General features: G+C 40.2%; 2 protein-coding genes across 2 annotated transcripts; one reads left to right on the top strand and one right to left on the bottom strand.

Annotated features, from left to right (window-relative positions):
- The first annotated feature begins 5,089 nt into the window (after window positions 1-5,089).
- LOC117804751 (sialic acid synthase-like) lies at window positions 5,090-8,133 on the top strand. Its single transcript, XM_034673098.1, has 6 exons — window positions 5,090-5,390; window positions 6,314-6,529; window positions 6,605-6,704; window positions 6,839-6,993; window positions 7,161-7,427; window positions 7,511-8,133. The coding sequence occupies exons 1-6, from the start codon at window positions 5,259-5,261 to the stop codon at window positions 7,700-7,702; spliced, it is 1,062 nt and encodes a 353-aa protein (XP_034528989.1). The 5' UTR covers window positions 5,090-5,258; the 3' UTR covers window positions 7,703-8,133.
- Window positions 8,134-17,127: 8,994 nt separating this feature from the next.
- LOC117805226 (NXPE family member 3-like) lies at window positions 17,128-22,867 on the bottom strand. The gene is made up of 5 exons (XM_034673895.1): window positions 22,740-22,867; window positions 20,322-20,765; window positions 19,219-19,517; window positions 18,270-18,340; window positions 17,128-17,751 (listed from the first exon to the last, which is right to left on the bottom strand). The coding sequence occupies exons 1-5, from the start codon at window positions 22,752-22,754 to the stop codon at window positions 17,204-17,206; spliced, it is 1,377 nt and encodes a 458-aa protein (XP_034529786.1). The 5' UTR covers window positions 22,755-22,867; the 3' UTR covers window positions 17,128-17,203.
- Between the last annotated feature and the right edge of the window lie 338 nt (window positions 22,868-23,205).

Consider the following 23,205-nt stretch of genomic DNA (forward strand, 5'->3'; position numbering starts at 1 on the left):
AGTATTAGGGCCCGAGCACTGACACGCAGTGGCGGTGAAGGCCCTATTGAAACCCTAAGGAATAGTCTTCTTATTAGTCTTCCGCCGAGGAGATTGCATTTTTGGAGCCCTGAACGTGCATGAAAGCGCGGGTATTTTTGCACACGAATCAGTTCTGGTGAAAATCACAACATTTTATGGGTTTCGCAAAAAAAATCTCAAAAATGTGCTCACTAGCGCCCCCTAGAGTTAAAAAAAAACCCCTCCCCATAGAGGTTCTTTTGAGCTACATACATGAAAACTAAGACGCATATTCATGGCATCAGGACGCACAAAAAAGCCTCTTGCACCCTTATCCAAAACTCAACAGGAAGAGCATCAAATGCATATATAGAATGGCGTCCAATTAAGGGTGCATACTTTTGAGAGCTCCTCCTAGGGTTTTTCTCCAATTCAGTCCAAACCAAGCACATTATATAGTAGACACATTGACGATTAAAAATCATTAGAGGCATTCTGTTCAGACTAAAATTGTGGGCGTGGCAGACTGTCACGTTTTCGAGGTTTTCTTGGAAATCTGCCAAAAGCTTGGAAAATTTGCACCACCTAAGACAGTATGTGCAGTATTGTGTTTATATGATTTGGATGAAGAATGAAGCCACCCTGCAGCTGACGAGGGACCAGCTGTGGTGGAGGTAGACAGTGGTCAGGTTTCTTCTGATATGATATTTGTATCTCCTAATGCTGTAAGCTTTGTTTCTACGGGACGGAAATGTATGTTTATCTCTAAACACTTCATCATGTAATGATCTATATCTTTCACCTGTTCTTTATTTCATTTCCCCCGTTAAAAACAGGACAGTTCTGTGATCGAGCGAGCTGATTGGTCAGTGGGTGGAGTTTTCTACAAACTGATCTCTTATTCTTCCCCTATGTGTCAGGATACTCTATGCCAAATTTCATACTTGGATATCAAAGGGATATTTGGATATTTAAGACCTTGTTTTCTAGATGTACATTACCACCAGGAGCTTTTTCTAAAAAAAGGGTTTTTTGGCCCCTCACGTCCAAACGGCCCCGAGTTGAGAGTGCTGATTATCATCTTGAGATGGCACAAGGTATAGGCTAACTGGAAATACTGGTGAAAAAAGGTAGCAAAAAACATCCTGAGGGTTGGGCCTGGCTCCATGTGCCTGCACATGAAGCTATTTTTCATATTTGTACAGACCAGACAGAGCAATATCGTACTTCACACTGAAAAAAAAAGTTGAACTTAAACAGGTCATCAAATGCGTCACCTGACCAAAAAGTAAGAAGCTTTTGTTTCAAGGCTAGAAGCTGGAAACCTGTGCTTTTAAAGCCTCTGGTAACCCAAATCAACGAAAACATTCTACCTTTGACATTTATAGTCACATTTACATACTATCATATATATTTAAAATATTGGAACTGAACTTTAATCAACTTTTGAAGTATTATCGGTTAAGTGTTTGATACCATTCTAAAGCTAGGATAAAGAAGGCGGGGTTAACTTGGATAATTATGAGGAAATAAATATCTAACCAATCAGAAATAAAACACTGAGTCACGTGCACACATGTTCAACGAAACTACTCTGCTCCTACTCAGACCATCTTCTGACATCTCAGCCAGCTCCTCTCAGTGTTGTCTTAGGTTCACTGACTTTCCCCAGGACCGGTTCACTGACTTTCCCTAGGACCGGTTCACTAACTTCCCCCAGGGCCAGTTCACTAACTTTCCCCAGGACCGGTTCACTAACTTTCCCCAGGACCGGTTCACTAGTGTTGACAGAAACTACCCAAGAAACCATAAATTCTGCCAGAGTATGTATACTTAGGAGCACAACTGTAAATGTTGTTATTGTGTTTTTGTGTCATAGATGTGTCAAGAGTCCTGCTTGCAGCTTGATATGATGATTTCAGTGGGTTTATTTTTGTAGTTCTTACCTCTGAATTTTGAGAGATTGTCTCTTCAAAAGACACGCCCCCTTATCAAATATCACTCACTGATTGGATGCTGCAGCGGCTCGGACTTAACCGAAACTTAACATCAGCTGAGTTTAATAACAGAGAAAAGAGGGACCTTAAAACAGTCACTAAGGGTGCCCTGAAACAGACCTTAAAACAGTCACAAAGGGTGCCCTGAAACAGACCTTAAAACAGTCACTAAGGGTGCCCAGAAACAGACCTTAAAACAGTCACTAAGAATGCCCTGAAACAGGTCTTAAACCAGTCACTAAGAATGCCCTGAAACAGGTCTTAAAACAGTCTCTAAGAATGCCCTGAAACACGTCTTAAAACAGTCTCTAAGAATGCCCTGAAACAGGTCTTAAAACAGTCTCTAAGAATGCCCTGAAACAGGTCTTAAAACAGTCTCTAAGAATGCCCTGAAACAGGTCTTAAAACAGTCTCTAAGAATGCCCTGAAACACGTCTTAAAACAGTCTCTAAGAATGCCCTGAAACACGTCTTAAAACAGTCTCTAAGAATGCCCTGAAACAGGTCTTAAAACAGTCTCTAAGAATGCCCTGAAACAGGTCTTAAAACAGTCTCTAAGAATGCCCTGAAACACGTCTTAAAACAGTCTCTAAGAATGCCCTGAAACAGGTCTTAAAACAGTCTCTAAGAATGCCCTGAAACAGGTCTTAAAACAGTCACTAAGAATGCCCTGAAACAGGTCTTAAAACAGTCTCTAAGAATGCCCTGAAACAGGTCTTAAAACAGTCTCTAAGAATGCCCTGAAACAGGTCTTCGCTTAGACTGCTAGGCCACCAATGCCCCAGTAGGCCTTTTTTAAATGGTGCACATTAAAACAGTCCGTTATATGCGCCTGCTCTGGGTCTGGAGTACATTCATTTTCTTTTTCATCACGTTTGCTTTTGTTTCACGTTCACCGTGTTGCTTTTATAGCAGGCTCATGTGTCCATATCAGAAGCAATCTCTGTTGTATAGCTTTGCAGACACAAATGTCTCTGACTGACAGACAAAATCATATATGACAAGTGTTTTTATATTATTATTATTATTATTATTATTATTATTATTATTAATAATAATAATAATAATAATAATAATAATAATAATAATAAAACAGCAGGATTGCAGGCGCGAGCCCCCCTATTGGCGCAAGTCCCTGTGCGGGTGCACAGTTCGCACAGCCCATGCGACGACTCTGGGTGTTGGCCATTAAGAAAGGTGAATTTGCGATTTAACCTTATACAGTCTATGGATTGAACACGTTTTCAACAGCCAGGTTACGTGAAGAAAATGCTTCGCACATCTTGCTTCATGGGGCAGGAGGAGGGGAGCGAAATTATCCTTTTTAAGATGTTCTGCCGTTCTTTGAAGACTGTTAGCCTGATGAAGGTCTGAGACTGAAACGTTTTTGCCAATAAATGTTTGTTTTAAGTTTGACAGTGTGCGGGAGATTCGTTGCCACCTGCAACATTATACAAAAAACTCCCATTTGCAAAAAAACGCAGAGCAACACACAATATCTGCTGGGATGTAAGAGCACGACTACGATGGGTAATGTTGCAAATGTACGGACGGATTAGGTTGTGTATGTAGATGAGCGACTGTGAAGTGAAACGGTACCGGAATTCTAAAACATCTATGCGCGGTCTGATTATCATCTTCCGACGAATATTGAATTCTCTGCGCAATAATGCTGCACCTTCATCCACGGGATCATTAACAAAAGGACATGCCATTTTAGTGAAAAAAGTTGGCACCTAATATAGGCCTACTGATTGATTTTTGAATTATTTTTTTAAATAACAGACGGCAGAAATACGCTACGCCAACACTCGCCTGCCGACTGAATGAATGAGGAAATCAAATACCGTGTGTGGCTGAAAGGGGGCGGAGACTGAGAGAAACTCGAGGTTCATTGAGAAAAACCTGGTCCCGACCAGATTAGGTTCATAGTCTGTTACTACGGTAACTGACCGAGAGTTTAAGTTACCTCCCTCTGTGAAACAGGCTAGAGTTACCCCTCTTTCTCTGGTTTGAGTGACCCCCCTTTGTGAAACGGAAAACACAGAGTTTCCCTCATTTCAGGGCTAACAAGCTCAGAGTATTCACTAAACCTGCTTTGTGAAACGGACCCCTGAGGTGTGGGATGTAGGCTAACTGGTTTCAATAGTCATCATGTGTCATGATTTAAACGCCTGCTGAGACTGCTCGACCAGCTGGAAAGCTTGTTTCGAGGATAAACATTAGATTTTTGAGGAATCAATCACAATAAAAGTACCCTCATGTTATATCGCCATAAAAGCTTTACCTGAAAGAGCTGTATCAGGAAGCAGCATGTTGTCAGCTGTAACTTTTTTTTTAATATAATGATATTTTTATTTTATTTCTTACAGTCAAAGTAAATCATATGTGCTCAGTTATTTTTTTTTTATTATTATTATTATTATTATTATTATTATTATTATTATTATTATTATTATCATTATTATTACTTTAGCTGTAACTTGACTAAACTCAAACACTAATAACGTACAGGTAGATGTCTAAATTAAGTGAACAGTCAACTAGAGAGAAAAGGAAATTCGGATCACACCGATTTAGAGATTTTGAGAGGAGTATGAAATTCTTTTTCTGTTGTCAACATGGTTTTCACAGGCTCAGATATGAGTTGAGGGTTGTTGCATTGCATTATTTGGGGAGGGAGAATGGGTTTGTAGAGAGTTGCTGTATTTTAACGTGCGTAATATATATATTTTTTAAAAACTGCAAAATACCGTTTGCCCACATCAAAAAGTAGCACGTAATAAATAAATAAATAAATAAATGATTCAATGGATAAATAAATAAACAAATATATAGATAAATAAATAAATGTGTATGAGTTCATTTCTGTGTGTTTATATGTGTAAAAAAATATCTATTCTTTAAATCATGAGATCCCATTTCAGTAAAGACGGAACACCACCCATGAAACTCCAGAGGAGTGGTGTCAAAGGTGTTTACTGTTCAAAAAGGAGTTAAACCAGTTTACCCCTCAGGGTACCGTTCATAAAATGAAAAGCTTCGTACCCTCACGTTGAACTACAATGCGGAAGTTTATACCTGTGTACGTGCATGTTGTAACGTATAATTAGCCCGGCAGCATGGAGGCGTGGAATCTGTTAAATAGCATCACATCAAGGTAAATCGGCCCACTTTCCTGCGCTCAGCTCATCGCACCCCACCTGTCAAATATTCAGCTTACCAACTTTCTGTAGTTTTATTTCCCATATTTGAGAACAAAATGCCTCTGGAGTTTGAGCTGTGCCCTGGCAGAATGATTGGAGGGGACCACCCCTGCTTCATCATTGCTGAAATAGGAATAAACCACCAGGGAAACATGGAGACTGCAAAGAAAATGATCACAATGGCAAAGGTAAAAAAACAAACACTTAATGCTTTATTTAAAAAGAATGACGACACATTTTAAGTTCTTATATGGTTGAGTAACTTTATTTTTTGTAATAGAGAAAGAAAACAGGAATATGAATGGAAATTATTTAATTTAAATGCATAGAATGATACATTTTCTGAAATGATATATAGTATTTAAAATGTGTTGAATTTTGAATGTATTCTCAGTTTTGATAATAACTTTTTTTTTGATGTAGAACCTTGTACTGTGTGCCTTCAGCTGTCTAATGGATTCCCAGAGTTGAGTTAAAACAGGCCTCAAAGATAATTCTAGACAATCTGGGAACAAACAGGTTTGGACTTATTAAACACTTACAGTACCTAGGAAGAAGTTGTCTGTGTGAGACATGTCATCACGCTGTTTGGTTCAGGTGAAAGGTGTTACCTGAGTAGAGTTTGAAATAGTTATTTTTCCAAATGTAAAATACTTCTTTTGACATATCATCAGTTTATCACTAAAACTGCTGCCAGGTTTGTGAACATGGTTTGGCTTGTCTGTTATAGCATCATGTCCACCAGCTACTGTATAAACAGGTTATCCTAGTGCCTCTGGTAAATCAGTGTGTAATTCAAATTAAACATACAGTGCAACACTCACTAATGCACAATTGTTTCTCTAATTGTCTCTAAATAAAAATATGACTTTTTCACGTTCAAGTTATGTGGTAGAAAGAGAACAGCTTGAACACTGAGCTGTAGACATTGAATGCTTCCCTCTCTTATTTGTAACACATCGTATACCCCTCTTCAGGATCCTTCCTGCAGGTATACTGCTGTATTGTTACTCTCTGATGATCTTGTAGGAATCTAAAGGAACCTTAAGATGAATGATTATAAGTTTCCAAGCCTGACCTTGTTAACTCTGATTTATATCCACCTTCACAGGAGTGCGGTGCAGATTGTGCTAAATTTCAGAAGAGTGACCTACAGTGCAAATTTAACAAGAGAGCCCTAGAGCGCCCATACAACAGTCCACACTCCTTTGGAAAAACTTATGGCGACCATAAGCGCCATCTGGAGTTCAGCCATGAGCAGTACAAGGAACTGCAGAAACATGCAGAGGAGGTGGGGATCTTCTTCACTGCATCAGCGATGGATGAGGTAAGAACTTTAGATTATAGTTTTCTGACAGCTTCATGAAAGTTTTAGTTTAACCTCAACTCATTCTGTCTTTAGATGTCAGTGGACTTCCTGGATGAGCTTAATGTGCCGTTCATCAAAGTGGGCTCTAATGACACCAACAACTTCCCCTATCTGGAGAAGGCTGCCAAGAAAGGTGCAAACTTTCATATCTGGTACAATGTATACAATGAACTTGTTTTTGTTAAGTTAGCATTAAAGTTTTTCTGTAATGTTCAGTGTGAATTATGGAAGTTCTGTTAGAGATGACGTTTGTCTCTCTTGTCTCAGGACTACCCATGGTGGTGTCCAGTGGGGTGCAGTCAATGGACACGATGCGTAAGGTCTACAAAACACTGAAGAAACACACCGACAAATTTACCTTCCTACAGTGCACCAGCTGTTACCCTCTGGATCCTAAAGATGCAAACCTCAGAGTTATAACGGTGAGAAGGTGGTTTATAGACCCTGTCAATTACAAACCAGTTTCTGTTTCCAGTGTCAGTAGTTTGACATTTAGTGAGGAAATGGTTGGTAGCTTTTGCTATCATTGGACAACTAGCAGGACAGCAAATAAGTACATTAATTATTCCTGGCCACTTGTCATTTGCAGGAATACAAAAAGGAATTTCTGGATATTCCCATTGGATATTCCGGTCACGAGACTGGGATCTGTGTTTCAGTTGCAGCTGTAGCTATGGGGGCGAAGGTCGTGGAGCGTCACGTTACCTTTGACAAGACGTGGAAAGGAAACGATCAAGCAGCCTCTCTGGAGCCCCAGGAGCTTAAGGATCTGGTTTGTTCCATCCGGATGATAGAGTCAGCGATGGGAAGCGGCGTCAAGGAGATATTACCGTGTGAGCAGCCATTCCTCAAAAAGGTACGACATCCTCCCTCCACAAGAAAACACACACAAATGTGAGACAATGTGATTTTCATTTCTGACTCTTTCTTTTCCTTCAGCTGGGTAAATCAGTGGTAGCCAAAGTCAACATCCCAAAAGGAGCCAAACTGACCCAAGATATGCTGGCGGTGAAAGTGGCAGAGCCAATAGGCATCTCGGCCGAGGACATCTACAATCTGCTCGGTAAGACTGTGTTGAAGGACGTGGAGGAGGACAAGAGCATCATGCCGGAGATGGTGAACAACTACTGAGAGAAGGAGGAAGGCAGAGAGTTATGAAAAGGCAGAAAAGGGCATTTAATTTAAAAGTGCTTGATTTCTTTCCCTGAGGTCACGGGGGTGGGTCACTTTTCGCATAGCTTATTTCTTTGTTCAAGTAAATCACAGCTGGAGTTGGAGTTAGTTTTTGGCTTCAGTCACTCACTCACTGTTTATCAGTCAGCGTCCTCTTGTTGAAACATCCAGCCATCAACTAGTGTAATTCGCTCTGTCACACTCATATCATTTATTATAAATCACACTTTCTCATTTTTTGTGCACTAACTGTATCCTCCAATTGTGCTTTTGGAGTGATGGATGTTATGACACATTTAAATCTTATCACTGGAAATGATCACAGGAGTTGTGGAAATGTAATATGTTCTGAAAAATTAAACATCCAAATAAAATATTGCCTGAATGTCTTATTTGTTGTTTTTCTGCTCTGTGCAACAAAAGTTTGGTCTTAAGAGCTACTTACAGATAAGTAGTGATAGTGTCTTTGTGTGTGCAGTGTTTCAGTTTTCAGATCTGTCACTAATGCGTTTGATGGGTCAGTAGAGGGGTCATGATGAATAGTTAAAAAAGTGCCTGATCCATTCATGTTGACTGTAGTTTACTGTTTCATACTTGAAGTATGTTCTGGTTCCTAGGAGGTTTCTCAACCCTTGATGTAACTGCAGGAATGTGTAAATAATTGTGCACATTGTTCCCGCTGTACAGTCTTAACCCTGTAGAAGCAAGTAACGACTGCAAGGTGCAAAGTTTAGTCGACCATCATTTTCTGGTGTTGCATTTTGAGTACAGATCTGCATTGTGGATGTAGCTATACATGCTGTTTCATTTAAAGGATGTTGTAACTCCAACATATCTTTTTAAGCTTTAGAAAACCAAGAAAAAATACCAAGGCCCTCTCTTTTGAACAGTTGATGTCATGTTGACCTTAAAAACACACTTCTATGTGTTTTGGGCAGTAGGCCTCCTCACATCTGCCATCAATAGGATAGTTCCACCTGGGCGTAGGGTAGTGGCCTGTAGGTGGTGTTTAGAAATCAAAACCTCCACCAGATGGCGTAATTTAGCCAATAAGACAGTGAAATCCAAATCCTCCTCTAGGAGAATCCAGAAGCCTTAAGCTCAGAGTACTCGGCATGTAAAGAATCTGTCATGTGTGAAAAGTATGTGTGAGTGACAGAGTTGTGTGATGGTAGTGACACGTGCACCAAACTGAACATACAAAGGATGAGGAAGAAGCAGCAGGCCCAGCTGAGAGAAGGAAACTTGCAGATGGTTAAAAATAAATGTGCAAATTATTCTCTACAAGTTGAACTGAATCAACAAAACAATACAGTGTAGAGTCATCAGCATATAGATGTGCATGACAATCTGATAAACAAGAGACAATATTGTAGATATAGATAGTAAATAAAACTGGACCAAAAACCAAACCTTGTGGAACATTGTACAGTGAAAAAAATGGGAAAAGGGGCACTGGTGGCCTAACGGTCTAAGTGCCCCACATGCAGAGGCTACAGTCCTCGTCGCAGAGGTTGCCGGCTCGATTCCCGTCCGCGACCATTTGCTGCATGTATTCCCCCACTCAGGGCTGGACTGGGACCAAAAAATGGCCCTGGCATTTTTGGCCATGGCGGCCCACCATGATTATTTATACGATATGCGAAAGCAAAACATACCAGAGAATATACAGTATGTGCACATTGTGTTGTTTCAAAAATAAAAATATAGCGCAGCAGCCCACATGGAAGAGAGTAACCATGTTAAAAAATGGATACACTCTTCCAATGCTCACAGACACTTTCATCTTGGGAGAGATGGACACAGTGTCATAATTTCCATCTTGAAGTGAAAGTGGATGTCAAAGAAACACTGCTAGAGATGTCTTTTCAATGTTTAATGAAATATACTGTTTTTACAAATACACAATTAAGACCACAGTAAGACCATATATCCCTGTAAAATAAAGAGCTCCTCATCAAAGTGGCACCTTTAAGTATGATAAACAGAGAGAATGAGAGAGAAAGATAGAGAGAGAGGGAGAGAGAGAGATACAGAGACAGGCAGACAAAGGAAATAAAGAGAGCAGGGATCAGTGAATGTATAGTTTTAATAATGTTTAGGTGAACAGAGAGATAACAGCTTATTTTGTACTTACATATGCTGAGACAGAAGGCTGCATGGACCTTGGTGCTCTGAGGGAGACAGAAAGCAGAGGTGAGGTCAGATATGCTAGATTCATCTGATAGTGTCTCTTCTGTTATTAAAATAAGAGATATTTAATAAACTCACAATGAAAGAAAAAGAACACATGTAAACTCCACATCAGGGAAAGGCAAACCTTCACTCCAAAGGGAGAGAAAGAGAGGACAAGTGGGTCAAGAGTGAGGATGAGACTATTTCAAAACATGTACATTGACAGTGTTGGTGTCTTTAAAATAATGCAATAATAGATGGTTGCATTCTTTACAGTCACTCTGTAAAAGTAGTAGCCTTTAGGACCATCCAGGTGGATGTCAGCAAGAACACATAACAACAGTATACAGTATAGTAAACTTACACGACTGAAGAATGCCTGTGAAGTCCACACCAATGAAAGGCACATCCCTGGAACACCCCTGGGGGACAGGGGCCGCACCTGCTGCCGCAGTCCTACTTGAGGTGGCAATGAAAAACATGGCAGTAAGTTTGGCACATTTTGCTGTCCACTTGTTTTTACCTTTTTTTTCTCGCAGCTTTTCTGCATCCCCCTTGTGCTTTTGTTATTGATCCATTTCCACTCACTTCTCTCCGACTCCGGCCAGCTCTAATGGCAACATTTGATAACCTAGGTCAAGCAGGAGGGGAGGGGTGGGCCGAGGGAGGCTGAGAGATTTCATTGTTTTTTCATAAATCAACAAATGGCTCATCACTGTCGATAAAAATGATTTGACCACGCCCACTAACAACACGAAAAGGATTAAATGAAAGAACTAACAACTTCTTCTGTGCTGTCTCTCGTCCTTCGAGCTCACACTCTCACTCACACACCTCAGCCCCTCCCTCCTGCTGCACTGTGTGCCGCTCACTGATGTCTTCACTGACTGTCAACACTGTAGGAATTAGGAACATCTGCACTGAACACATTTAACAAACAGTAGCTGTTACAATGTACTTTTTGGGTTAAATTATGACAGCCCAGGGCCGGCCCCAAAATGTGCGTCGGCCCACCGGGCATTGCCCGGTACGCCAGATGGCCTGTCCAATGCTGCTCCCACTCCATTCCCCACATTTCCTGTCTATCTACAGCTGTCCTATCAATAAATGCAAAAACGGCCAAAAATATAACTTTTTTTTTTTTTTTAATGAGAAAAGAGGCTCCCTAGTTAAACAGATTATTTTCTATGATAAATGCTCTATGGATAAAAGCATTTGGCCACACCTGTTAATTATTGAATTCAGTTTTTTCAATCGGGTCCCATATTTCCAGCGGAGGACAATCTTAATGCTTCAGCATACCAAGGGTGTGTCTCAAAGCTCTTAACTTTAGTCTCCTCTCTCCTCCCTCCTCCCTCCTCCACCGAACCGGAAGTAGTTACTGATCCGCCATTGTAAGTTGCGTCCAAAAGCTCTTAAAATCTGCTGGAGGAGAGAGGAGAGAGGAGAGAGGAGAGAGGAGAGAGGAGAGAGGAGAGAGGAGACTGATCGGAGGAGTGATAATCGAGGAGACACGAGAGCAGGCTTCACAGGGTGCTTCTCAAAGCTCTAAACGTCCATCCTCGCGTCGTCTCTTCCTCGCGTCGTCTCTTCCTCGCGTCGTCTCTTCCTCGCGTCGTCTCTTCCTCGCGTCGTCTCGTCTCTTCCTCGCGTCGTCTCGTCTCTTCCTCGCGTCGTCTCTTCCTCGCGTCGTCTCTTCCTCGCGTCTTAGTCCCGCCCACCAGAGATGCGAGGAAATGAAACGAGAGGAGAGAGGAACGAGGAGATTTGTATTTAGAGAAATGAGACGTCCTCTCCTCCGGAGCGTCAAGTGAAGCAACGTTGGTTTCTGATGAAGGCTTTAACAGTTGTTTGTGTCTGTACACATGTTCACTGTAATAACTCTGATCAATATAAACAGTAACAGAGCTCTGTCTCTGTGTTTACCTGTTTTACAAACACCTGCACATGAAGAGAATCAGCTCTCTGTTTATTCTGTCCTGAAGCATCACGGATTTATTCACTTTTAAAATGCCTCATTATTAAATTATTTATTAATTTAAGTGAAAATAGAAACCATGCAATTCTTTTCAAACCCCATGCTCATTAATGATCAGCCTCATGAAACTTTATTAACCTGACAGGAAATATAACAAGTGTTTTTACTAACAGACAAACTTTACTGTCAGACTTCTCTTCATGAAGAAAACCAGAACAAATGGGGAAACTAACAGGAGGAATAACTGATCATTAATATATATTCTATCTATGATATTAGACTCTATTAATCTATTTCATTAGACAGTGAATCTGACAAAAACAATCAGATATAACATAATCCATCCTCTGTAATGTTGAATTTATGATTTTGCGATCAGTATTTTGTGTTTAAAACTCACATCAAACACTTTTTAATCTCAGCTCATCACATACAGACTGTTTAGAAACTGACGTATGTTTATGATCTGCTTCAGGGCACCCTTAGTGACTGTTTTAAGACCTGTTTCAGGGCACCCTTAGTGACTGTTTTAAGGTCTGTTTCAGGGCACCCTTAGTGACTGTTTTAAGGTCCATCTTTTCTCTGTTATTAAACTTAGCTGATGTTAAGTTTCAGAGAGGTCCGAGCCGCTGCAGCGTCAAATCAGTGAGTGATATTCGATAAGGGGGCGTGTCTGTCAGAGAAAAGACTTCCGCAAAGTCTGCTCTCGTGTTTCCTCGATTATCCCTCCTCCGATCAGTCTCCTCGCTCCTCTCTCCTCTCTCCTCCAGCAGGGTTTAGAGCTTTGGGACGCAAGTTGGCGCGTCACTAAGTACTTCCGGTTCGGCCGAGGAGCGGGGAGACTGCAGTTTAGAGCTTTGAGAAGCACCCACAGAAGTCGCAGAGCAACATTTAACATTTGGATTCAACATTTAACATTTATATTTATATTTAGCATTTAGATTTATATTTACATTTAGATGTATATCTTACATTTAGATTTATATTTAGCATTTAGATTTATTTTTAACATTTAGATTTAAATTTAACATTTAGACTTATATTTAACATTTAGATTTATATTCAGCATTTGGATTTACCAATTATTTTAACTTCATATGTTTTTTCACAACAAAATCAAATGTGAAGAAGATCACAAATATTCCTCTAAATGTGATAAAAAAAAACTGACTTTTAAAAATGACTACATTTTTATGACGTTTTGGAGCTAAATGTGGAGAAATGTTTCTGTTATTTTCGGTGCGCACAACTTTACAAACGGCGCCCCATATAAAACAGACACTAATTGTGTCCTTAAACAGAACTTAAAACAGTCACTAAGTGTGCCCTGAAACAGACCTTAAAACAGTCACTAAGGGTGCCCTGAAACAGACTTTAAAACAGTCACTAAGGGTGCCCTGAAGCAGATCATGAACATGCATCGGTTTCTGAACAGTCTGTATTTGATGAGCTGAGATTAAAAAGTGTTTGATGTGAGATTTTAAACCAAAATACTGAACATAAAAGCAAAATCATATAATAACAGGATCACTCCTGAGTTTATATGTGATTGTTTATTTCAGATTCACATCCTAACCAAATAGAGTCATAACATATAATAGATAGAATATATATTCATGGTCAGTTATTCCTCCTGTTAGTTTCCCTGTTTGTTCTGGTTTTCTTCATGAAGGGAAGTCTGACAGTAAAGTTTGTCTGTTAGTAAAAACACTTGTTATATTTCCTGTCAGGTTAATAAAGTTTCATATGAGGCTGATCATTAATGAGCACGGGGTTTGAAAAGAGTTGCATGGTTTCTATTTTCCCTTAAAGTAATAAATAATTTAATAATGAAGCATTTTACTGATGAATCGATCCGTGATGCTTCAGGACAGAATAAACACAGAGCAGATTCTCTTCATGTACAGGTGTTTGTTAAATAGGTAAACACAGAGACAGAGCTCTGTTACTGTTTATATTGATCAGAGTTATTACAGTGAACATGTGTGCAGACACAAACAGCTGTGTGCAGACACAAACAGCCGTCATTACAAACCGACATCGCTTCAGGTGACGCTCCGGAGGAGAGGACGTCTCATTTCTCTAAATATAAATCTCCTCTCTCCTCTCTCCTCTAGTTTCATTTCCTTGCATCTCTGGTGGGCGAGTGAACAATGCGAGTCAACGACGCCAGTGAACGACGCGACGCGAAGAGCTTTGAGACCCAAGACATTTTGGACAATGCTATGCTTCCATCTTTGTGGCAACAGTTTGGGGAAAGCCCTTTTCTAATTCTGACATGTCTGGGCCCCAGTGCACAAAGCAAGGACTATACAGACAGGGTTTGACGAGTCCGGTGTGGAAGAACTCGACTGGCCGAAACAGAGTCCTGACCTCGACCTCAACCTCACCTTTGGAGTGAACTGGAACAGAGATTGCAAGCAAGGCCTTCTCGTCTAACATCAGTGCTCTACACAGTGAATGGGCACAAATTCCCACAGAAACACTACAACGTCTGTGGAAAACCTTCCAAGAAGAGTACAATTACATGTGTTGAAATGAAAACCAATGTTTTGTAGCCTCTGAAGTAGCAAGCAATGGTCCACAGTATCAGATTCCTTTGATAAACCAACAAAAAATGCTAGGCAGTGCTGTCTTATCTAATTGTAGCAGGCAGCACTTGTAGTTTAGTGCTGGTCTTGAATGCAGCTCCCTCTCTGAACCCTCCCTCCTCTAATCAGGCACCTTAAGGCAGCTGGAGCCTTTTGTATATGTAAGTATATATATACCAAAATTAAAATGAAAAAGCAAATTTGAAAATTAAATTGCATTAAGAGAAACGCTTTTTAATTTTCTAAATATGTGCCCATTATTTGACAAAAAAAAAAGAATATTCAATAATCCTATTTGCATTTTAATTTTCATCTTCAACAATGCTAATTATTGTCACACAATTAAAATGAAAAAGGAAATGACAATTGCGTTTTAATTTTTAAAAAGTACCCAGCTAAATTAGTATCATAATTCAAATTAAAAAGAAAATTTGAAAATTGAAATTCATGTTCAAGCTTGCACATTCTGTAACACAATTAAAATGAAAACACAAAGCACATTGCTTTTTCGTTTTTAAATCTGCCTCGCTCAATCTGTAAAAATCATAGGTAACATCTTAGACTGTATAAAATATGGACGTAGTATCCGTGACGTCACTCATCTGTTTCTGAAGCGCTGTTTTGAGGCCAATCAGCAGCGGAAGCCATATTGCTGCTGTCAAGCACCCCTCACTTCCCCCTCCCATTTTGCTAATTTTAAACCTTTGTCATTTTTTTTTTACCTTCGATTGGAAGTGTCTTTTTAGGATGAAATAAACTATCTATATTGTAATAAACTGACAAATCTTCCTAAATTGACTCATTTACTTCCTTACAGCAATAACTAGCCCCGTTCTCTTCACAGATACTTCCAGTCTAAATTATCGATAGATTTACATTTTCTTTTGAACCACGTCTCCGTCTCAATTTAGTTGTTGAACCCGTGTAGCCTTTTTATTTATTAAGGTGTTTGTTTATTTCCTGGGGTGAAATTCCCCAGGTGGCGTTGTCAGATCAGTTACATTTTTGTTTCTTCTTTATTATATGGCAAACCCTTAGTACCGCCCCCCCTTCACCTTGCCACACTAGCTAATAAAAGCAATAATGAATACTAATAGATATTATTGTATTAACTTATAATAATAGAATACAATTACGTAAAGGGATGACAATGACGAAAACAGGAGAAGAAATAATGAAAATGTTCTTTTGTTCATGTTCAGTTATAAAATAAAGAATGAGACAGACAACAACAACAACAACAACAACAATAATAATAATGATGTCGTCTTAATATTGTTAAAGATAATGTTAGTATGAACTGTGCAATAATACTGGGTAAGATAATGAGACAATTATGGGAATTAATCCTTTAATACATAAGGCAAGTATTACAGTTTATATTATATTACATATATAATATAATATAAATGTGTTAACAGCAAAACATCCCAGTGATAACAGTACAAATTTGGCTCTCCACGCCTACGTCTTACCATTAATCTCCAGTTGCTCCTCTTCAGAAAGTACCCAAGCAGCGTGCCAAATAATGCCAGCCCTGCTGTTGGGAGCTGCAATGGTGACTGATGGTAGACAGCAGGAGGCGCTGGAATCCTGGTGCCACGTGCCCCTGCTGGTGTTTACCGATAGTTGGTGGGGTTGGAAGCCAAAATCACGGTGTCTGGGCCATGATAGGTTCTATCTAGCGTCAATGGTTGGTATGTGGCGGGGGGCACTTGTATCCTGGTGGAAGTTACCCCTCCTGGTAGGGCTTGCGATGGTTTCTTGGCACTGGCATCCTGGTGCCTGGCAGGAGTTAATTGCTTTGATTGTTCAAGGCAATGTGGAGGCACTGGCATCACAGTGCAGTCATGGATGCAGCCTGCAGTGGTTGATGGTGGTAGCTTGCAGGGAAAACTAACATCCTGGTGTTGTGTTCCTGAGCTGAAGAAGACTGTTACTGTTACATGGCTGGAGCAGCCTGTGGCATTTGATGGTGGAGACTGCCACTGCCAGTGGTAATTGCTGATGGTGGAAGGCGAGTGGTATTGGTGTTCTGGTCCTAGATGATCCAACTGTATCAGGCTGCCGTAGTTGGTTCCTGTAGCTGTCTTGGGGCACTTGCATCCTGGTAAAGCAGTTAGTAGCTGGTGGAGTCCACTGACATACCATTACCAAGTTCCCCTGTTTTTGCAGTCTGTAGCAGGTGCCAGCTATAGGTGGCATGAAGTGCTGACATCCTGGTGCTAGTGCCTGAGTAGGAGCTAGTTGGAAAAGCAAGTCACTGGCAGGGGGGCTTTGGTCCCGTGTCCAGTTCCCCTGTCAGGGTGGACGATAGCTTTCTTTAGTACCAATAGATCTATATAATGTAGGCTTGCAAACTCAAGTGAATGAATTGCAAGATAATTAACAGTGCGATACAGACGATGCAATGCTGTACAACACAACACTATACCGTAGAGTGCAATGTGATGTGTAGCAATGCATTTTTAATACAATAGGATACGATATATATTATATATATGATATGAAACAATACAGTACAATACGATGCAATATGATTTGATATCATAAGCATGACCCTCTAGGTGCTTACTCTGTGATAGTTGATAAATTGTGAGACAATTGGACAATGATGACACATTATACTTAATTAATTTATTTCTCTCCTTTTAGTGTTCATGAGTAGATTAACGATTAATTTCTATATTCCTTCCTTGAACTACACAGCTAGCTTCACTTTTTGGGGCATATGTAGGACAAGAGAACATTAACCATATTCTTGATGATGGGAGGTGGTGGGTGAAGGTTGTGTGCCAGGTCGTGGGCCAGAACCATCCCCCAGGCGTCTATCCACTGAACATTGAGTCCTTTGAACATGGCTCTGAGCACCAAGTTGATCTGATATACGTACCAGTCACTGTTGTTCATCATGCCAGATTGCCGTACAGTTTGGACATTTCCAGTCCTGATGACCACCAGCGTGCCTGGAGCCCTATCCAACAGACGGACCACCGCCCTGCGGATGCTCTGCATTCGTCTTATGAAGAGCTCAAATGGGAACGTGCTGAAGTGGGCCCAGACACTAAGGACTACAACTGTATTAGTGCCTCCAATTAACCCATCCAATTCATTGGCAACATAACGCTCCTTACTGGCTGGAATTGAGACCATACGAAGAGGAAGACCGTGGATGCGGTATGTAAGCACAAAGTTATTTGCATTGTCCAATATCATGAAAGGTCCTACTCTCACTGGATTGTTCAGGTTTATCTCCTGAGCATCTGAAAGAATGACAGAAAGAACAGATTAAACTGTGATGTGAATAAATTCAAAGAGCTGCCTGAAGTCTCTGTGGATCGGCTACCTGGCAATGAAGCCTTGAAGTACTCAAACCACTGTCTCAGGGTGGAGTCTCCATACATGTAGACCATCTTTTGAGGGTCCCAACTTCTCACTGCCGTCATCTGGCCCGGATTGCCCTACGATATAAACAAAAGAACTCACTCATTTCACTTGATAATATTAAGGACATATAAACCTTTGTGTGCTGAGCCCAAGTGTGTGCTTACAGCTCCTACTTTGTGCTTGGATGAAAGCTGGAGTTAAGTGGTTTTATGAAGCTTTTATGGGATAGTAACCAAACACAGCTGGTGCCACGTTGAGCTTTATGCCCAGTACGTCTTTCATCCAACACCAGCAAGATGCATTTAAAGTCAAACCACTTTTACTTATTGTCTTGAGCACATTCAGGTTTGAGCCTTTATCATAGGTAATGGTGGAAGACGAAAAAAAACTTTACCTCCCGTTTGTGGCAAAACAGTGACACTGTCAGGTCCTGATGCCTTAATGTAGACTTTCAAGTTGACACCCCTGAAGAAAAAAATACACAATAAGGTATCTCATATACACATCACAATATGTAAAACCACTGCCTGAGGGGGATTTACCAGAAGGTAAGGCTTTGATTGTAATGAACTTCTCAAGGCGATACATGTCTGTTTTTGTTTCTTAAATGATTCCGCCTTTAACGTTTTGATTGGTATTACCTCATGCTGTAATCTTCAGACACAACCTTCACAGCTTGTAGTAGGATGTGACAATGCCACATCATACAAGAACGTGTCAAAAATAATAATTTTGTGGAAAAAAGGAAAAAAATGAGTGTTTGATTTGTCTTTGTGAAATGTAAAGATTCCACTGTTAGAGAGGTATGTGTATGTGCGGTTAATTTTATTATCTGGAATGGGACTGAAGTTATTTAGGGAAGATGTGATGTGGAAGGAGAGAAGGAACAGGAGGAGAAAACATGAATTCTGTAGCACCAGGCCGGACTGCAGCTACTGCCTGGACCCACAGACTGTTTCATTTGAAAATAAATGTTATATGACTATGGACTTTAAACAGAACTGTGTGGAATACGGATGATATTTAAATGGCTGTTTTGACGTAATTCCATTTTCATCAGAGAGAGCCGAGTGTTTTTAAATCTCACATATGGTTTGCAGAATGGATCAACCTTAAAACGCAGAAAGAATAGGGTAAGGATTGACTTTAAAAATATGAACACTGGTTTTGGTTCAGTTTGATGTGTTAAAGTTTTCTATGTTTGTTTTACTTCTAAAAGAACCCCTTGAGCTTCATCATTGACAAAAAGCAAAGTCGAGTGTTACAATGAGATACATAATGTTTACTTTATGTATGTTTTACTACATGAGAAACAAGATATCACTTTTTCTGTGCTCCCTCACTTTTGGAAGAGCTTCTCCTTCTCGTTCTTGATCCCTTGATACTTGTATCCTGTTTTCCTGTGGCTGACCCGGGCTTCACAGCTGAGTTTCTGTGGCTTGTAGCAGAACCAAGGGTCCCCTGTGTGGAGGTCAGTGTAGTTGCACTGTGACTGGTTGCTTGGAGGTAAGCAAACATTACAGACTGTAGTTTCAGAGACTGAGCCGGAGCGGAAGACGCCTTTGAAGATAACCCTGTCAGGTCTTTCTATGTTGAGCATGCGCAGAACTGTGACAGCCTCGCTTGTGTGAAGAAGTATCACCTGTCAGAACAGAGAGGCAGAGTTTTCACCCAGTGTAAGGCTCAGTCATATCAGTAAATAAACCAAAACACCACATACACATTAAGTCCAAGTCACATTAACGTTGGCAACAACCTACAAAAGAGAAAAGAGAAGCTTGCTCTCATTGTCTGTGGAACTAAGAAATTAAATGGTATCAGCAGGGGGGGAGGGGTAGGCCAGTACAGTCTAGTACTTCATGCTGAACAATTCAGTGATGGCAGTATGCAGGATCAGAAAGATGGGGGAGCTGCTACCTAAAGCAAACATTCATATGGAGGAAATTTAAATGTGATTTAAGTGATGAGGAAAGGACTCATATACATGACTTCAAAAGCAGTAATAGCACACAGTGTAGGGATGTTGTTTAGTGTTACAAGTCCTGCATTAGAATTCTTTATAGTATAATAATGTTAACATCAAATTATGGTTCAACCATAAGAAAATATCCTTATTGTGTGGAACAGTTCAATACAGAAACATATGAATTACATTACTGAATCACAACAGTTGATTGTTATAGTGTGGTCATCACCTGAGTGTCACAGCCAGTAAAAATGGTGCCAACTAGGGGTGTAATGATTCATTATTTGAAACAGCCTCAAGTGGCCATTACAGGAACTGCAGTCATTGGCAGTTCCATGTTGACGTCTTTTTTTCAAGAAGTCTGGGTAGAGGTTGGGATTACACAGATTTTAATACCTGTTGTACAAAAACATTGAATATATCAGCCTTTAGAATCACCTGAGCAACAATAAAATAGAAGCAGACAGTCTTTAGCTTTACCTCAACCCGTGTGCTTCCTTCCCAGAGTAAAGGGAATAGAGCAGAGTAAGAGCCATTAAGGTGATCCACCACTCGTCCAGTCACACCTGCTCCGAGTCCCTTGCTGTGCAACGCTGCAACCAAGAAATCTCCTCCAGTCTTCTTGGCATGACCTTGGAAGTCAAACATTTTTATCAAAACCTCCAGCTGATCTCCTACATGCCACTCTCCTCCTCCGCTCTTTGGGAGAATGGTGAAGGTGCTGTTGGCAGGATGACTCATCTGCTCCAATGACAGAGGAGTTGGTACAAGTGGAGTTTCAGGCAACGCAATTAAGTCTAAGAAGTGGCGTTCCTCTTGAGCTTCTGCAGGCGGCAGGGGCTTGAAGGTGCAGAAGCCCTGAGTCTTGGGAGGATCAGTGGATATGTTCTTGAAGTTGATGGAATATGGTAATTTAGGCTTGAACTGCAGGGTTCGGAGAGAAAGATGATGACAATGATGCATTAAACAATGAGATAAATAAACTGAACACTGCTGAGTCTTCAACCGAACCTATAGGCAGGGAGCCAGACTTTTGCCTGAGGTGGCCAAACTGGTACTGACTCATACATGAGGTGCATTGATTTACTCACTCTGTGTCCACAAATCATATCTAGTGGAACTTAGATTAACTTATCATACATGTATGTTATCCCAGAGGGCCACTCTATCAAACGCTGTGACACACAGAGTTATATCCTCAGCAGTGATCTCTCCCCAAAGAAAGTGTGTCACTTCATCAGTTAGATGCAACGGTAATTAGGCATGTGGACAGGACTCACGGACACATGGACATGCATGAGATCTAATGAATTGATGTCAGGGGACAGGAAACAAAGGCCCCCTTTACCTTCCCCTATCATAAAATCATTTTGCCAGTGTATGAGCATGTGTGCGATACTTCACTGCAGGTCCCTCTAATAGAAAATACTGTACCAAGGACTTTTGATACTTGCTTTCTGATGGCACTACACCAGCTACTTGTGTTTAAACACTTGATTTAGGCCCAATCTCAAAGTCCACACTCAAACACTCACTGACTTTGAGGCGCGTTATCGCTAAGTCCGTGAGGCTTTAGGGCTGTCCCACTGTCAAATCATCAATCATGTGTGAGGGATCACTCACTGACATTTTGAGCCCTTTATTCCCCCTTTCCGTAAGTGGGCATTTTTACAGACTTATCTTAAGGGATTTACCCAGAGTTCATAGCATTGAGATCTGAAACACGGAATTCCTAGTGAAAGCCCGCGAGCATGGAAAGGTAAACGAAAACCGTAACGTGAAATTAAAAAAAGTGCGACAGTAAAAAAGAAGCATGAAATTTGCAATGAAATTTACAGGTAGAAAAGTTTACCTGTTAGTATAAATATAGAAATAAGCCTTAATCTATTTATCTTCACACATATGTGTATACAGTATAATTGATATAAAATAGTTATGTAGCCTATTCATATATTTATGGTTATATAGCCTATTTATACAGTTGTGCTCGTAAGTTTACATACCCTGGCAGAATTTATGGTTTCTTGGGTAGTTTCTGTTGTTTTTATGAAACAAAGAGTAAACACAGTTGTTTGATAACAATTTTGCTTAACCCAACCACTAACCATAAGTGAAAAAAAAAGTTTTTCTTATCATTCATATTCTCTGAAAAATGCCCTAAAAAATCACAAATTCTGCCAGGGTATGTAAACTTATGAACACAACTGTATATTTGAAATGTTGTGGTTAAGCTGTGTAAGAGCCTGGATCACATGGCAGTCAGTCGTCCCTTAAGCGCCTTGAATTTGAGGAAAGTAAAAATTTGTTTAATAAAAATTCCTAATGCCATTAAGGTAAGCTGGTGATGTCATGCAGGTCACGTGAGAAGATGCAAAGTGCTGTCCCATTCCAGTTCGACAGTGTGAGCCCTTACAGCCTCCTGCCCTCAATCAATTTGCAGCTGACGTCAAAGTTATAGAAGTCAAGAAGGACTCTGGGATCAGGGCTTAGGGAGGACCTTGAGATTGGGCCTTACAGTCCAAGAAGCAAAATGGTGTAAGGACTTTCTAAGGTCTTTATATGAAATTAACAGGAACCAGTAGGTTGAAACACATTGATTGTTTGTTCCTGTCATAAGATGAAAAGTTTTGAGCTCGTATTATCCTCCATATAGACAACTCAGGAAATCTTGTAGTGAGATTTTTTAAGAATTCTAAATAAACACAAGGTATTTGTACTGGAGTGAAAAGGATGAATGCTTTCATCCCAATAGCCATGCCCTACTAAGAAGCTAGCACACAGCCATCAATGGCCACCTATGACCAACCTAAACAGCATTGCCATTTGTCAGTATAACCTCAAAACAGCATAGATTAAGTGGTAGGTTGTTAGGTTTTAAGTGTAAAACCAAGTTCTCACCTTCGGAGGGTCCATGTGGCGTAGTGCAAAAAAAAACTGCAGCAAGAAAGAGAAGGACTGTGCAGACCTTCAGAAGACTCATGTTGACTTTTTTTCGTATCAAATCTTGTGGCTTCATGATTGGTCCTCTTCTGCTAGTAGATTGAAAGAAAACAGGGGGGTTACAGACTCTATCAGGGTTTCCACACATCCTGGAAAACCTGGAGAACAGTTGACCAGTTTTCCAGTACTGGAAAATACCTGGTGTTGGAGCTATTTGTTTATTTTTTTTGTATTTAGTTGTTTATTTAGTTTGGAATTAATATGTAGTATTAGTTGTTAGGTTTATCTAAACTTTTCTTTTTATAACTAATTTAAGTTAGACTTTGGGATTATATTTTTTGCTAGTCATTTGTTTAGTATATTTAGATTTTTTGTATATTTAATATTTCTTTTGTTTGTTTTTGTTTCTTTGGTAATTAGGAAC

This window comes from Notolabrus celidotus, chromosome 21 (genome assembly GCF_009762535.1).
Source record: "Notolabrus celidotus isolate fNotCel1 chromosome 21, fNotCel1.pri, whole genome shotgun sequence".
NCBI classification, from domain to species: domain Eukaryota; kingdom Metazoa; phylum Chordata; class Actinopteri; order Labriformes; family Labridae; genus Notolabrus; species Notolabrus celidotus.